The sequence below is a fragment of the Symphalangus syndactylus genome, chromosome 1 (genome assembly GCF_028878055.3).
Source record: "Symphalangus syndactylus isolate Jambi chromosome 1, NHGRI_mSymSyn1-v2.1_pri, whole genome shotgun sequence".
Lineage (NCBI taxonomy): Eukaryota > Metazoa > Chordata > Mammalia > Primates > Hylobatidae > Symphalangus > Symphalangus syndactylus.
The window spans coordinates 63251623-63269430 of record NC_072423.2 but is presented as its reverse complement, the minus strand read 5'-3'; the positions used below and the strand labels follow the sequence as shown (position 1 = coordinate 63269430).

Genomic DNA, 17808 nt, shown 5'->3' with positions numbered 1-17808 from the left:
AAAATACAGAATCAAAAGTTTTATTATGCAGTCTTATTTTTGTTCACTGTTACATAACACATTTTACACATTTTCCGCATTCCACGCCCCGCCCCTCAACAACCACCACCACAAACTCCGACCGTCCTCTCCAGGCCCTTTCCCTCTATAAACCTGCCGTTTTCTCTCTCCCAAGTCATCCCAGTTTTAGAACTGCTCCAGGAAATAATGAATGAACAGAGCCTAGTGTGTTTATTTATTTACAATCCACCAGTCTAATCTAGTTTAGATCCAGCGGCAATTTTTGGGGTGCCAAGGGGGAAAGAAGGAGATGGCAGTGCGGGGACAGGGCAGAGCCTGGGCCAAAGGAAGCCACACCCAGTTCTTGCCCTGCCCTGCCCGACACAGGCAACGTGACCCCAAGCGACAGCCAGCTGATTCTTGCTTCCCCGCGCCCGGCGGTCAGCGGCCGGAAGTAGCCTGCCCGGGGGCGGGGAAAGGTGCCTTAAGGAGGAGCTAGGGGCGTGCGGCCAATTGCAAGCGACTGTCCTAGAGAAGAGGGCGGAAGAGAAGAGATCCAGTTCCGGACGCGGCCGCCGCCGTCGCCGTCGCCGCCGCCGCCATCTGTCACCTCCACTCCGGCATCAGCAGCCAGTCGCCCTTGCCCCGCCTGTCTCCTCGGCGGAGCCTGCTTCCCGTCCTGCCACCTCTCTGCTCTGTTCTTGTTTCTGCCTTCATCCCCGAATGGATCTGGTAGGAGTGGCATCGCCTGAGCCCGGGCCGGCAGCGGCCTGGGGACCCAGCAAGGTAAGTGGCAGACGAGGCTGGAGTACTTGCCTTGGTCACACGGGCTGGTTCTCTCGGAAAGCTTGGAGAGGGCGGCATCCTAGGCGACTCGGGAAGTTCTGGGGCGGGACCCCACCGATCTCGGCAAGGGGGCACTGGCCGCGGGGGTGCCGGGATGGGGATGGAGGGAGCGGAAAGAGGGGCGGAGGGCGGCTGGATCTCCCAAAGGCCACCTTGAGTGGTTAGGGCTCTCTATTTCTTCAGCGTACTTTCTGTATCACCGTAGCATGTATTTGAGCAGGACTGGCTTACACACGCTGATACTGGAGGGGAAACAAGCACGATCTTGTTTTTCACTGGCCAAGTGAGTCAGCCGAATACACAGCTGGCCAGACAGAAAGTTGGTTTAGGCAGCTGTTTACTTAATTTGACAAGTGTGGTTATCCCAGTTTGGAAATTTCTTGTTTTTGAAGCAGTAAAAGATAAAACCCAGGCGCACCCTCCTCCCTCGACGCTAAAATTCAAGTGCGCACCACGGACTGTAAAGTGCTTATGAATTTCATTATCTGCCTAAGCTTTGACGTTTAAACTTTTTCATAGAGTGGCAAACTAAAGACCTTTATTTCACATTTGCTTTCTGGTTTCCAGGCAGGTCTTTTTCATGATACTTTGATTATACGGATGAAAATACTTGTCTGCCACTTTATGGAGGGTCTGCTTGAGAGCAGAGTGCTTCCGTTGAGATTTTTTGTTCCACAAATTAAGGTCGTGAAGGAGTCTAGTTTTTTTAGCTTCATAATTATTCCTTACGTGCTAATACAGAATATTTGTTCCCATTTAAAAGGTCACCTGTGAAACTTATTAGATCTTCAGGCTAGGCCTTAACAGGAAAAGGGGTCAATAATTAGCTATTAAGTAACCGAAAGTTAATTTTGTAAAAGTTCTCATACAACTGTTGGAAGAATCTGAGATACTGCACTGGCAAATGTGGTTACGTCTGCATGTTATTTTGTGTTATTTTTCCTTAAGACCTTGTTTACAAGTTCAAGATTTAGCAGACATAAAAGGATGAAATCAGTAGACAGACTAGTATTATAAATATATACTCTGTATGTTAAAGTCCTTCAGTTAAGCATTGGCAAAGGCTGGTAAAAATGTCAAATGAGACACACTCTATTCAGAATACATCCTAATCTCAGAACAAATTTCACTTACAAAACTAATTCAGTAATAAACTATTTAAGTCATATTTTTATTTAAGTGTACATCATCAGAACTATAAAATTCCATTTTCATTGTGCAACAAAAATGCTTCTGGGATTTATAGACGCTCTATTGGGAGGACAGTGTTTTGAAAGGCAAAACAATTAGAAACAGGCTGAAAGTACTATCATTAATCCTTTTTTCCTCTACCCTTTTGGAAAACCAAAGTGATTACAGAAGCCTACATAGTGGAGGTGAAGATTTGAGGAGGGTTTTGAAAAATGGAAGGATTCTCAAAACTTTTTAGTCAGTCAGGACTTCTTTCCTTCCTTTCCTTCGTTTCCTTTCTTTCCTTTTCATTTATTTATTTATTTGAGATGGAGTCTCGCTCTATCGCCTAGGCTGGAGTACAGTGGTTTGTTCCCAGCTCACTGCAACCTCTGCCTTCCGGGTTCAGGCAATTCTTGTGACTCGGCCTCCTGAGTAGCTGAGATTACAGGTGCCCGCCACCACGCCCAGCTAATTTTTGTATTTTTTGTAGAGACGGGGTTTCACCGTATTGGCCAGGCTGGTCTCAAACTCCGACCTCAAGTGATCCACCCGCCTTGGCCTCCCACACTGCTGGGATTACAGACGTGAGCCACCATGCCCAGCATCTTTCTTTTTTTTTTTTGAGACGGAGTCTCGCTTTGTCTCCCAGGCTGGAGTGCAATGTTGCGATCTCGGCTCACTGCAAGCTCCGCCTCCCAGGTTCAAGCAATTCTCCTGCCTCAGCCTCCCGAGTAGCTGGGACCACAGATGCCCACCACCACACCCGGCTAATTTTTTGTATTTTTAGTAGAGGCGGGGTTTCACCATGTTAGCCAAGATGGTCTTGATCTCCTGACCTCGTGATCCGCCCACCTTGGCCTCTTTCTTTTTTAATTGAGACAGGATCTCAGGGTGAGACTAGATCAGGCTGGAGTGCAGTGGCATGATCACAGCTCACACTGTGCCTTGACCTGGCAGGCTCCCACCTTGGCCTCCTGATTAGCTTGGACTACAGGCCAGTGCCACCACACCTAGCTAATTTTTGTTTTTTTTTTTTTGAGACAGAATCTCGCTCTGTCACCAGGCTGGAGAGCAGTGGCATGATCTCAGCTCACTGCAACCTCCGCCTCCTGGGTTCAAGCGATTCTCCTTCCTCAGCCTCCCGAGTAGCTGGGACTACAGGTGCACGCCACCATGCCCAGCTAATTTTTGTATTTTTAGTAGAGATGGGGTTTCACCATGTTGGCCAGGATGGTCTCAATCTCTTGACCTTGTGATCCTCCCGCCTTGGCCTCCCAAAGTGCTGGGATTACAGGTGTGAGCCACCGCACCCAGCCAATTTTTGTATTTTTTTTTGTAGAGATTGGATTTCACTATGTTGCCTAGGCTGGTCTTAAACTCCTGGACTCAAGCAGTACCCCACTCCCTTCTGCCCTGGCCTCTCAAAATGTTAGGATTACAGGCGTGAGCCACCACGCCCGGCCCGGACTTCTTTATACTCTTAAAAATTGAGGACCCCAAATATCTTTTGTTTACATTGATTATATCAATTGATATTTATCAATCTGAAATTAAAACTGAGAAATAGAAAAATTTTAAGTCATTTAAAAGTCATGCTAGTGTGATGGTAGTGGGTTATCAGAACTTATTAACATTAGTGTCATTAAAGTTGATATACAACCTCCCCACTGCTAAATTTGGCTGGCTTTAAAAAAAAAAAAGTCATATGTTAACATAAATAACATTTTTATATTTAAAGAAAACAAAAAAATAGATTAGAACATGTGAGAAAAGTGGGAAAAGAAAACAAACAAAAAAATAGAGTTGAGATCTTACTGTGTTGCTCAGCTGGTCTGGAACGTGTGGCCTCAAGCAGTCTTCCCACCTTGGCCTCCTAAAGTGCTAGAATTACAGGTGCGAACCACCACACCTGGCCAAAAGAAAACTATATTTGAAAACAAAAATTAGTGAACAGTATTTTATATTTTTGCAAATCTCTAACATCTGACTTATTAGAAGATATCTGGGTTCTTCTATCTTCTTTTTTCATTCAACCTGTTGTGAGGTTGAAGTATTTGAAGAAAATCCATCCTCACAGCTAAGTAGATTGTAGCAGATATAAGTGAAGGTGGGTAATAAGAGCATAGTAGAAATACTGAGAACAAACTAGGTTAAATATCTAAAAATGCATTTATATCTTAAATCTACTCTTTAGAAAATTTTAGAAAACATGAGAATACCAAGCACACATTCCATTAGCCATCAGTGATGATGTCATCACATCTGATGTAGACTCCGGAAAACTCCACACTCTTGGGAGAATGAGAGTTAAAAAGACAAATAATGTATTATTACTATTTTGAAAATTTTGACTTTGTAGACCCTCTGAATGGGTCTTGGGGATCCTTCTCCCAGAGTACCAGGGTACAAGTTACAAAATGCTGAACTACTATTATGGACAAAGAATTTTAGGGGATATTCCAAGAAGGGAGGATTGGCAAAGTGTAAGCAAAAGTGAGGAAGCGTGTAGCTCTGTTGATAGAGAGTTGTAAAAAAATAGATAAATTAGCAGTACTCCTCAAAACTGTCAAAGTTATCAAAAACAAGGAAAGTCTGAGAAACTCAACAGCCTAAGAGCTTAAGGAGACGTGGCAACTAAATGTAATGTGGTATCCTGAATGGGATCCTGGAACAGAAAAAGGATGTTAGAGAAAAACTAAGGAAATCTGAGTAGAGTATGGACTTTAGTTAATAATAATAATGTATCAATATTGGTTCGTGAATTGTGACAAACGTATAATACTAATGCAAGGTGTTGATAGGATAAACTACCGAGTGTAGTATTTGGGAACTGTACTGTCTTGGCAGTTTTTTCTAGTTTTTTAAAAGTAAGACTATTCTAAAACCAAAAACATTTTTAAAAATGGATTAGTGTTGTTATGTAGTCCCAGATTATTTTTTTCAGAGACACTTGTCTTGAGTTGAAAAATTACTTACTTAAATATTCTACTTAGACAGATTATGTCTTCTAGCTGTATGGTTAGAAAGGGGAACTTTCTGTAGGTTATGTTTCTCTTGACTCGCTTCCAGCAGAGGACTGAATTTTTGTTACTGTGTGCCTCTTTCATGTTTGCTGGTTTTCTTTTTTTTTTTTTTTGGAGACAGTTTCACTCTATCGCCCAGGCTGGAGTGCAGTGGTGCAATCTCGGCTCCCTGCAACCTCCGCCCCCTGGGCTCAAGCAATTCTCGTGCCTCAGTCTCCAGAGTAGCTGAGACTACAAGTGTGCATCACCACGCCTGGCTAATTTTTTTTTTTTTTTTGTATTTTAGTAGAAACAGGGTTTCACTATGTTGCCCACGCTGGTCTTGAACTCCTGAGCTCAAGCAATCCACCTGCCTCAGCCTCCCAAAGTGCTAGTATTACAGGCGCGAGCCACTGCGCCCGGCTGCTGTTTTTAATTTTACTTGATTCTTTACCCATAATTGTCTTCAGGAAACCTTTAAAAAAAATGATACAAGCAGTGAAGGTCATATCTTTAGGAAGTGGAAGGAAAGGGAGATGATTCCCCACTAATGTGCAGCCAGGCAGGTGGGGGAGAGTGCGGTAGTAGTGAAGAACCCCAAGGAACAGAGTTCAGTGGTGGCGGTTTAGCAAAGGAGAGGAAAACAGGGTGGGTCTTAGGGTTATTTAGCAACAGGAAAGAAAGAACCAAGAGGCTGGTTAAAAGCTTGACGGATGTCCTTTAAAGAAGAATCGCTGACTGGAAAGGATTGTATGGGGTGTCCCATCAGATTGTGACACTATAGGGAGTTTGTGTTGATGAATGGAATAGTAGGAAATGGCTTTGGATAGCTAGGACAGAGCAAGATTATGGAGGGCATTTCCCCCATCTCGTTAGATTTTTTACAAAGAGTGGTTTACTGAAGAGTCACAGATGACGGAGGATTCCCTTACATACAACCTATGGTACCTGTTCATAGGCGGAGCCTGCAGTAAATTTTCTGAGCACTTGGGATAGCAAACCTCTGTGCCTGTAGGGAAAATGCAGCGAGGCTTCCCCCCACCCCCAAAGCTGTCCCTCTCACAGCCTGGAAAAAGTGTATGGAGGGCTTTTAATTGTTGGCTTGAAGAGTCTGGGTTTGATTTCAAAGTATGGGAGTGGCAGCCGTTCTGAAATCTTTACTTATTTACCTCACCCAAGGAAGTTGCCTCAGTGTGAAGTGGACCAGTTGAGCTGGTACAGGGTAGTATAGTCTCTAGAGTCTCTAGGGTCAGTAGGAGTGGACAGCGAGGGTGCTTTGGTGCTGTTTGAGGTCTCTACATGTTTCCCTTTCTGATTCAGTGTATCTGTGAGTAGGTCAATCTCTGCCTCAAAATAACAAAATTCTGCCTGTCATTTTTGCCTCTTCTGACAAATCGTCAGCTAATACTTTAATACCTTAGCAGAATTAATTGACAGATGGCAAAAGACTTGAAACCCCAGAACTGGGCAGGCCAAAGGGCAGACTTTCCAAGTTGGGGGAAAGGACATTAGATTAGTAGGGATGTAGAAAGGCATCAGACCTCTGCAGCCAATCACTCCAGTGTTTTCTTTTGGCACATACTGCTTAGGAAATACTGGAATGCCTCTTTATATTCAAAGCTCTATGCTGGGCTCTGAGGGTGGATGAGAAGTCTTTACCCTTCAAGGGGCTCATGCTCCATTGTGGCTAATGCAGGAACCCTAATACAGTGATGAGTTCTGCATTAACAGTGTTTGCATACTGCTATGGGAACACAAAGGAAAGGATCCAACTTTGGTAACATTGAGACAGCCTTATAGAGGAGGTGACATTTAATTGGTGTAAATAAGGAAGAAAAACCAATGGTAGGGAAAGGAATGTGTGAAGGCATGCAGCGGGGAAAGTATGCCATCTTTTTTGTTTGTTTTTGAGACAGTCTCGCTCTGTCACCCAGGCTGGGGTGAAGTGGCACGATCTCGGCTCACTGCAACCTCCACCTCCTGGGTTCAAGTGATTCTTCTGCCTCAGCCTCCTGAGTAGCTGGAACTACGGGCACCTGCCACCATGCCTGTAGTGTAAATTAGTATAAAAAATACTAATTTTTATAATTTTAGTAGAGATGGTGTTTCTCCATGTTGACCAGACTGGTCTCGAACTCCTGACCTCAGGTGATTCGCCTGCCTCGGCCTCTCGAAGTGCTGGGATTACAGGCGTGAACCACTGCGCACGGCCTGAGTATGCCATCTTTGGCATATAATTAGTGTTACTAGAGTGTAGGATAGATGAGGGTTGAGATTGGAAAGATAAATCAGGGCAAGTTGTAAAGGGCATCCCTTGCTGAGGAATTTGGATTTTATTTATTTAGAGACAGGGTCTCACTCTGTCACCCAGGCTGGAGTGCAGTAGCACAATCACAGGGCTCAAATGATCCTCCTCCTACTTCAGCCTCCTGAGTAGCTGGGACTGCAGGCATTTGCCACTGTGCCCAACTAATTTTTAAATTTTTTTGGAAAGATGATATCTTGCTGTGTTGCCTAGGGTGGGGAATTTGGATTTTATATTGTAGGCAGTAGGGCAGTTTGCTTCACACATTTCAGGGTGAGATGATAGGGAAGCTGTACAGCAAAATGCTAAGAGTGCAGCCTGGCATCACCTGGTTCAGAGCTTGGTACTTCCATCTATGATGTTTTCTTGGGTTAAAAGAAAAGCCTTTGTGTATCTCAGTTTTAAAATCCTTAAAATGGGGATGGATTGCAACTACTCAATTGTGTGATTTAAGTAATCTATGTAAGTTATGTATATTTAACCAAGTGACTTAAATATAGTGAATATTCAGATATTGTCTGTTATGCAACTGTTAGTCATTGCCAAATGTGATTGAGAATTCTGAGTTAGACAGTCACCTGCCTTTTGGAACCTGGACTTTGAAACTGATCAGATGAAACATTTCTAGGCTAAACAACATTGTATCTTCTACCTAGAGGATACAGAAGGAAGTCAGCAGAGTCATCAGGCCAAAAAATTAGCTGTGTTCTCCAGATGTTAGAAAGCTTCAAGATTCTAGACCTTAAAATCCTTACCAGGAGAGTTCTCCACTCAATTACAGATAAGCTCTGAGTGAATGAAAGTCACACCAGACCTTCAAGAAGCCTCTTCTCTCTCAAGTCTGGCCTTACAGAAGCCTGGAAGAGTTCTGTGATAGTGTATTGTGGGTATGTGCTAGGTACCAGGTGTATTTCCTCAATCTCAGGGTGAGACTAGATAAAACTTGATTCTCATTCACTCAGGCATAAATATAATTATCATTCATCGCCCATAGGTGCTCCACCCAAACAGCCTAAGCTAAGTAAATTCCTGAATATCAGTACTGTGGAACCTGAACAAAGGTCACTTGCTCAGTTGTCTCTGAGTGTCATGCAGCAGGCCTTTAGACCAACTAGAGGGCCTATAGTGGCTGAACTTGATCAAATAATTTTGTGGCTAAAACAGATACCATTTTATGCTATTTTCTAAATTAGACACTCAGTAGTAGTTAAGGAATGAGTTTTGGACTTTATCCTAAAAGCAATGGGAAACAATAAAAGAGATTTTGAGTAAGGAGATGGAACCCATCACATCTGCATTTTAGAACAATTACTGTGCTACAGTGTGAAGAATAGAAACTACCAAGATTGAGAGCAGAAAGATTCGTTAGGATGCTCTGAAAGTAACCCAGCGAATGGGATACCTTGGAGTAGAATTATGGAAGAGGGATGGAAAGAGCTGGACAAGTTCAGGAGATGCTTAGGCATCTTACTAAATATTAAAGGTCTTAATCAGTAGGCTATAAAATGTAATCATTTGCTGCTGCTAAGTAAAGCATCTTGCCCCCTCAAAAATTATGAATTTGAAATAAACCTACAGTTTGATTTCAAGAAGGCTGAGGCAGGAGTATGTCACTGAGGAAGGTCAACTGGGTCTGACAGAATATTACTGTGTGTATTGATATTGTCCTAAGAGCCTGTTTCTCAGCTTCTAAAGTTCAGAAATAAAATTTTGGGGCTAGGCTTGGTGGCTCACACCTGTAATCCCAGCACTTTGGGAGGCTGAGGCGGGCAGATCACCTGAGGTTAGGAGTTCGAGACCAGCCTGGACAACTTGGCAAAACCCTATCTCTACTAAAAATATAAAAATTAGCTGGGCATGGTGGCTTACACCTGTAATCCCAGCTACTCAGAAGGCTGAGGCAAGAGAATTGCTTGAACCCGGGGAGGTGGAGGTTGCAGTGAGCCGAGATCACCCCACTGCACTCCAGCCTGGGCAACAGAGGAAACTGTCTCCAAAAAAAAAAAAAAAAAAAAAAAGAAATAAAATTAAAAAAAATTTTGTTGTTTGTTCTTGCTATTTTTTTTTTTTTTTTTGGCAGGGGGTCTCATTTTGTCACCCAGGCTGGAGTGCAGTGGCGCGATCTCGACTCACTTCAACCCTAATCTCCCGGGTTCAAGCGATTCTCCTGCCTCAGCCTCCTGAGTAGCTGGGACTACAGGCACGCACCACCACAGCCTGCTAATTGTTTGTATTTCTGGTAGAGATGGGGTTTCACCATGTTGGCCAGGCTGGTCTCAAACTCCTGACCTCAGGTTATCCACCCGCCTTGGCCTGCCAAAGTGCTAGGATTACAGGCGTGAGCCACCGCGCCTGGCCTGTTCTTGTTTTTGTTTTAGCATATCCTAAGATGTTTTGAGAGGGGCTGACATAATTTGTACACTTAGATGACTCAATGCTTAAATTAGAATGAGATATAACTTCTCATTAGGCTTCAAATTGTGCTAGTTGGTATAGTCTATTTCTATAAGAAAATCTACTTGGGAAATCAGATTATAAGCAGAAAGTAGCTTGGTGAGCCAAGGATTGGAACAAGAGGAATTACATGAACTCATTGGCTAGTGGGGGGATGCCAGTGGGCCTGATGCTTCCCCTCAGCTTTAAGGATATACCTACTTAGCAGGCTAGAAAGTGCTTTTGGCTGTTTTAGTTTACATATATCCTTGACTAAATTTGACCTGGGAGATATTTTTACTTTTGAGATGATTTCTGCAAATAGCTAGTTATTCATTTCTGGTTTTTAACTACATAGTTTAATTCTCAAAATATAACCTTATTTGTAAAATGAGAAGTGCTTTGTTTCATTATGATGAATTGAGCTGTTCTTTTTTCATAGTGTCCATGGGCTATCCCTCAAAATACAATATCTTGTTCTTTGGCTGATGTAATGAGTGAACAGCTGGCCAAAGAATTGCAGTTAGAAGAAGAAGCTGCCGTTTTTCCTGAAGTTGCGTAAGTAAAATTCACAAAGCACTTTATCTAGCAACTTATAGCAGAGTTTTAGGATTTGATGAGTAATTGGCATGACAAGTGGTTTGGAAAAAGCAGTGCAGAAGAAAGCACCATATTGAGAGTCCACTGATACTTGAATTTTGGTCCTGATTTTGCATTGGTTTTCATTATTATCTTGGACAAGCCACTGTTTCTGTGGGTTTTAGTTACATCATGTTAATGCCGCAGTTGAACTAGATGAGGTACAGTTTTGATCAAGTGTTTGTAGTTTATCTTTTCATGAATATGTATCTGTTTTTTCATTATGGGTGAATGAAACATCCAGACTTTCTTATTTTTTTTTTGGAGATGGAATTTCGCTCTTGTTGCCCAGGCTAGAGTGCAATGGCACAACCTCGGCTCACCACAACCTCCTTCTCCCGGGTTCAAGTGATTCTCCTGCCTCAGCCTCTTGAGTAGCTGGGATTACAGGCATGTGCCGCCACGCCCAGCTAATTTTGTATTTTTTAGTAGAGACGGGGTTTCTCCATGTTGGTCAGGCTGGTCTCAAACTCCTGACCTCAGGTGATTCACCAGCCTCAGCCTCCCAAAGTGCTGGGATTATAGGCATGAGCCACTGCACCCGGCCTCATACTTTCATTCAGAACAAATGAATTCTAGGTTTAGCTTTCTCTCCCAGTTCTCTTAATCCTAGTTGGTACTCCCACAGGTGCATGCCATTGGTTTTAAGGCTAGCTGTGCAGGAGAAGGTAAATGGTTTGATAGAGTTCTTTCCCATTATTCAATTTTAACATGGAAAAGCCACCTCCTACTCTCATAATTTATATTGCCTTATTTTGAATAGTGTTGCTGAAGGACCATTTATTACTGGAGAAAGCATTGATACGTCCAGTGACCTTATGCTGGCTCAGATGCTACAAATGGAATATGACAGAGAATATGATGCACAGCTTAGGCGTGAAGAAAAAAAATTCAATGGAGATAGCAAAGGTACTATAACCTTATTGTGACAACTCCATTGAGTGATAGAAAACACCCATAATGTGCTCCTAAGTAAATCTTCAACTATTTTTGCTTTTTAAGTTTCCATTTCCTTTGAAAATTATCGAAAAGTGCATCCTTATGAAGACAGCGATAGCTCTGAAGATGAGGTTGACTGGCAGGATACTCGTGATGATCCCTACAGACCAGGTACCAAAGCTTTTACTTTCTGGGGGCAGTAGAATAGATATATAGGAAGACTAATCTTTTCAATGAACTCTTTTAGTTTTATATTTTTCTTTGAATCTCATTTGGTAATTTACTCTTAGATTCAAATGTCTTTTCAGACAACGTTGAATGCAGCAATGTAGTCTTTGCTATTTTTATATACCTGGCTTATTTCAATTGCCTTTAGCAAAACCGGTTCCCACTCCTAAAAAGGGCTTTATTGGAAAAGGAAAAGATATCACCACCAAACATGATGAAGTAGTATGTGGGAGAAAGAACACAGCAAGAATGGAAAATGTAAGTTACAGAAAGTATCTATCTCTGAATTTAGAGTTTTGTTTGAATACCTTTTAAAAACAGGATTCTAAATATAATACCTTAGATTTCTAAAAATGTCTTGCTTTCTAAAGATGTTTTTAGATAACAATATAGCAATATCATGGAAACTGAGACATTAATGAAAATATAAAGTACCTCAGAATAAAATTCCATAACAGTGTTGAAAAACTATTTTGACTCACATTGATTCTAAAATTAATAAATAGTTATTATGAAAATAACATTTATTCTTCATCATATCTCTGTAAAATAGCATCCCTACCCAAAAAACAGATAACAGTGGTGATTGGGGAATACGAATGGGAGGGAGAAATACTTTTCACCATATACTCTTTTGTGCATTTTGAATTTATTATCTTGTGCCTGAACTACCTGTGTAAAATGAGAAGTAAAGTGTAACTTTAAAAAGTAGCATTCTAGGCCGGGCATGGAGGCTCACGCCTGTAATCCCAGCACTTTGGGATGCCAAGGTGGGCAGATCACCTGAGGTCAGGAGTTCAAGACCAGCCTGACCAACATGGAAAAACCCTGTCTCTACTAAAAATACAAAATTAGCCAGGCATGGTGGCACATGCCTGTAATCCCAGTTACTCGGGAGGCTGAGGCAGGAGAATTGCTTGAACCTGGGAGGCAGAGGTTGCAGTGAGCCGAGATTGTGCCACTTCACTCCAGCCTGGGCAACAAGAGTGAAACTCCGCCTCAAAAAAACAAACAAAAAAAGCATTCTAAATCCTTCTTAAATATTGTGGTTAATATATTAGATATTTAGATTTTAAAGCACAAATGCTTGTTAAGTAAACATATTCATCATTTCTAGAAATATTCCAGATCTAATTCTAGAAGAGTTCTGTCCAATAGAACTTTCTGTGGTAATGGAAATGTTCTATATGTGTGCTGTTCAATATGGTAGCCACATTTCCTGTTGAGCACTTGAAATTTGGGTGGTATAATAGAGGAACTGAATTTTTAATTTAATTTTAATTAACTTGAATATCCAAGTGTGGCTAGTGGCTACCTAACTGAATTGCACAGTTCTAGAACATAATTGTCATGGTGTGAACATAGTCTGCTATGACAACCCACTCTCCACAAATAATTACAAAATTGTATTTCTTTAGTAAGATTTGGTGTAGCCTTCGCAGTTCAATATTGTGTCGTTTGGCTAAAAGCAAGGTACAATGCACATGCTGAAAGACCTTAGTTTTGGATGTGATGAGATGTTTTCTATGCCTGGAATAAATGCCTTCCTTTGGGTTGTAATTTCTCAAATAGTATTGCTCCTCTTTCTGTGAGTAATTTTTTTCTCTATAGTAGCTATGAGTTCTGGTTTTCTAGTGTGATCATCTATTGAGTAAGAAATTAAAGACTAATCTTCTCATTTCATTGTTTTTGTTTTTAACTGTCCCTGTTTTAAAATATTTAGATGGTAATTCTTCTTTTTGGCAGTTTGCACCTGAGTTTCAGGTAGGAGATGGAATTGGAATGGATTTAAAACTATCAAACCATGTTTTCAATGCTTTAAAACAACATGCCTACTCAGAAGAACGTCGAAGTGCCCGCCTACATGAGAAAAAGGAGCATTCTACAGCAGTAAGGATTTATAGATTTTTTTTCCTTTTTTACTAGAAAGATTCATATTAGAAAACTTTGGATGAAGAAAAAAAACCTCATGTTTGGTATTTTTTCATGAGATTGGCTTTTTAAATCAAAGATGTAAATAAATCCAGCCACTGTGGTGCCTGCCTGTAATCCCACTACTTTGGGATGGGAGATGGAGACAGGAGGATAACTTGAGCCTGGGAGTGCGAGAACAGCCCAGGCAACATAATGATCCCCAGCTCACAGAAAAAATTAGCTGGGCATCGTGGCACACGCCTGTGGTCCCAGCTACTTGGGGGGCTGAGGTGGGAGGATTGGTTGAGCCCAAGAAGTTGAGGCTGCAGTGAACCATGATTGCACCACTGTATTGCAGCCTGGGTGACAGATTGAGACCCTGCCTCAAAAAAAAAAAAAAAAAAAAATGTAAATAAGCCAGGCGAGGTGGCTCCCAGCACCTTGGGAGGCCAAGGTGGAAGGATCGCTTGAGCCCAGGAGTTCGAGACCAGCCTGGGCAACACAGGGAGACTCTGGGAGACCCTGTCTCAGCAAAAGTTTTAAAAAATTAGCCGGGCATGTTGGTGTGCGCCTTTAGTCCCAGCTGCTCAGGAGGCTGCGGTGGGAGGATCACTTGAGCCCAGGAATTCGAGGCTGTAGTGAGCCATAATCATGTCACTGCATTCTATCCTGGACAACAGAGTGAGGCCCTGTCTCTCTCTCTCTCTCTCTCTCAAAAAAAAGATATTAGGCCAGGCGTGGTGGCTCACGCCTATAATCCCAGCACTTTGGGAGGCCAAAGCGGGCGGATCATGAGGTCAGGAGTTCGAGACCAGCCTGGCCAACATAGTGAAACCCCATCTCTAGTAAAAATACAAAAATTAGCCAGGTGTGGTGGCGGTGCCTGTAATCCCAGCTACTCGGGAGGCTGAGGCAGGAGAATCACTCGAACCCAGGAGGCGGAGGTTGCAGTGATCAGAGATGGTGCCATTGCACTCTAGCCTGGGTGACAAGAGCAAGACTCCGTCTCAAAAAAAAAAATAAAAAGTTATTAGAAGTGGCTCAGAAAATATTTTGTGATTAGCAGTCATTTTCACTTACAGTGCTTTATCTCTTGCAGGAGAAAGCAGTTGATCCTAAGACACGTTTACTTATGTATAAAATGGTCAACTCTGGAATGTTGGAGACAATCACTGGCTGTATTAGTACAGGAAAGGAGTCTGTTGTCTTTCATGCATATGGAGGGAGGTAAATGAGCAAAATATGATACCATGATATGAAAACTTAGTCTTTCTCCCCAAGATTAATGAATTTACACAGAATCAAAATAATGCTGCATGGCAAGCAGAGTAATTTTTAAAGTGTTATTGTAGAAAGTCTAGGCAGTATAGGAATGAATAAAAAACACAATCATCCTAATACCACCACCCAGAGATAATCATTAATAATTTTGGGTAGACTTCTCCAGTTTTTTTCAATGCGTGTATTATTATTATTGTTATTGTTATTTTTTGAGATGGAGTTTCACTCTTGTTCCCCAGGCTGGAGTGCAGTAGCGTGATCTCGGCTCACTGCAATCTCTGCCTCCCGGGTTCAAGCAAGGTCTCCTGTCCCAGCCTTCAGAGTAGCTGGGATTACAGGCACATGCCACCACGCCTGGCTAATTTTTGTATTTTTAGTAGAGACAGGGTTTCGCCATGTTGGCTAGGCTGGCCTCAAACTCCTGACCTTAGGTGATCCACCCGCCTCGGCCTCCCAAAGTGCTGGGATTACAGGCGTGAGCCACCGCTTCCAGCCCTCCTCGTCTTTATCAGTGTTTAGTATTATCAAATCTAATGCTTTTTGTCAGTGTGAAAGATGAAAAGCAACATCTTGGTATTTTGGTGTGCATTTATTTAATTATGATTAAGTTGTACATTTTTTTCAAGTGCTTTATTGGCCATTTGTTTTTCTTTTTCTTGTCTTCTCTCTTGTTTATCCTTTGTCCATTTTCTGTTATACTCAATATACTCCTCTTTTTTTTGAGGGGGGAGATGGAGTTTTGCTCTTGTTGCCCAGGGTGGAGTACAATGGCGCAATCTCGGCTCACTGCAACCTCCACCTCCTGGGTTCAAGCGATTCTCCTGTCTCAGCCTCCCAAGTAGCTGGGATTACAGGCATGCGCCACCACACCTGGCTAATTTGTGTGTTTTTAGTAGAGACGGGCTTTCACCATGTTAGCCGGGCTGGTCTCAAACTCCTGACATTAGGTGATCCACCCGTCTTGGCCTCCCAAAGTGCCAAGATTACAGGCGTGAGCCACTGCGCCTGGCCTGTTATACTTAACATACTCTAATATAATAAATGATCAGTCTTTCTGGTGGAGTTGGTATCATAATCTGTACTTTGACATTTCTAAGTTAGCAAAACTAGAGAACATTCAGTTTTCTACAGCTAAAAGTAAATGCTTTTAAAAGTTTGTTAGTTTTCTGTGGTACATAACAAATTGCCACAGACTTAGCAGCCAAAACAGCATCCATTTATTATCTCGTAGTTTCTGTTGACAGAATCCAGGCACGGCTTAACTAGGTTCTCTCTTCAGGGTTTCACAAGCCTGCAGTCTAGGTGTTGGCCAGGCTGTGTTCCTTTCTGGAGCTTGGCGTCCTCTTCCCTTGGCCACCTTTCAGTTCTTTGCAGCTATAGGACTGAGGTCCCGCTTGCTTGTTGGCTGTCAGCAGTGGGCTGCTCTCAACTCCTCCAGGCCCCTGCAGTTCCTTGCCATGGGGCTGTCTCACAGGCCCCTTCACATACAAGCTCTCACACCTTCAAAGCCAGCAGGAGAATCTCTCCAGTCTGCTAAGACTGAGACTTAGTGGGATGTTATCATGGGAATGACTAGACCATCACCTTTGCCACATAACCTAACCAGGGAGTGGCTATCCCACACGTGCTCAAGGGAAGGAGGTATTATGCAGGGTGTGCACACCAAGGGGGCTGGGAGTTTTGCTTTCCACAAAGCTCTGGTTTCATTCTTTCTTTCTTTTTTTTTTTTTTTTTGAGATGGAGTCTTGCTGTGTCACCCAGGCTGGAGTGCAATGGCACAATCTTGGCACACTGCATCCTGTCTCCCAGGTTCAAGTGATTCTCCTGCCTCAGTCTCCCCAGTAGCTGGGATTACAGGTGCACACCACCATGCCCGGCTAATTTTTGTATTTTTAGTAGAGACGGGGTTTCACCATTTTGGCCAGGCTGGTCTCAAATTCCTGACCTTGTGATCCACCTGCCTCAGCCTCCCAAAGTGCTGGGATTACAGGCGTGGGCCACTGTGCCTGGGTCAAAGCTCTGGTTTCTGTCACTCTCAGGTTGGTCAGGCAATCAACAATTATTCAAACAGTAATTTGTGCTAGATTACTCAGGGAATAAAATATAAGACATATTTTTTACTCTCAAAGAGCTTAAGCTTTAGCTAAAAGGAGAACATTACAGTAAGAACCATTATGGTCAATGAAAGATAATTACATAATAGAGTACCCAGTTATGCAAACGAGACCTTATATGGGATAGGAATAGCGAATAGAACAAGATCATTGCCAGGCACATTCAGGGAAGATATCATAATGAAGTTGGATCTCAATCTGGATTTCAAAAATAGGTTAAAAAAAAAATCCACTGGGGGACCGAGGCGGGCGGATCACGAGGTCAGGAGATCAAGACGATCCTGGTTAACACAGTGAAACTCCATCTCTACTAAAAAATACAAAACAGCCGGGCATGGTGGTGGGTGTCTGTACTCCCAGCTACCTGGGAGGCTGAGGCAGGAGAATGGCGTGAACCTGGGAGCGGAGCTTGCAGTGAGCCGAGATCGCACCACCGCACTCCAGCCTGGGTGACAGAGCAAGACGCCGTCTCAAAAAAAAAAAAAAAAAAAAAAAAATCCAATGTTGAGCATAAAAAGCTAGTTGCAGAATATATATACAGTATATCATCTATTTAAATTTTTAAGTCATACAGAAAATTACAGAGATGTTTATAGATGCTTGTGGATACTTATATATTATCTTTTAAAAGAGACTAGAAATACAGCATTTATGATAGTTATTGCCTCTGATGAGTTAAGATGGGGAATGGTAATCAGAGGGCACTTCAGCATCATCTGTAATGTTTAATTCTTTAAGAAAAAGGCTAAGGGTGGGAGGGTTGAAGTTGAGGCACTGAGAAGATTAGGAAGGTATGTGCTTAGAGGTAGTAGGAAGTAAAGTGGTGTAAGCAAACTGGAAATTGGTAAGGAGGACCTTAAAAGCTAGGCAGAGGGATGTGTCATTTGCTAAGAAACAGGATCTTTTTGTAGTAGGACAATGACAAGGCAAATCT

The 17808-nt window shown here is 42.5% G+C and overlaps 1 protein-coding gene across 5 annotated transcripts in view; it reads left to right on the top strand.

The window, feature by feature from the left end:
• The first annotated feature begins 381 nt into the window (after positions 1-381).
• The window catches only part of RIOK3 (RIO kinase 3), a 29731-nt gene continuing 12304 nt past the window's right edge, over positions 382-17808 (top strand). For 2 of the 5 annotated variants that reach the window (XM_063616035.1, XM_063615942.1), the window contains exons 1-7: positions 517-786; positions 10202-10317; positions 11162-11307; positions 11401-11508; positions 11714-11823; positions 13312-13455; positions 14579-14706. In XM_063616035.1, the coding sequence (XP_063472105.1) occupies positions 724-786; positions 10202-10317; positions 11162-11307; positions 11401-11508; positions 11714-11823; positions 13312-13455; positions 14579-14706 (815 nt within the window). In that variant the 5' untranslated portion in view covers positions 517-723. Of the gene's footprint in view, positions 787-10201; positions 10318-11161; positions 11308-11400; positions 11509-11713; positions 11824-13311; positions 13456-14578; positions 14707-17808 lie in introns of all 5 variants that reach the window. The other 3 variants (XM_055236254.2, XM_055236274.2, XM_055236264.2) reach the window with 3 other exon arrangements.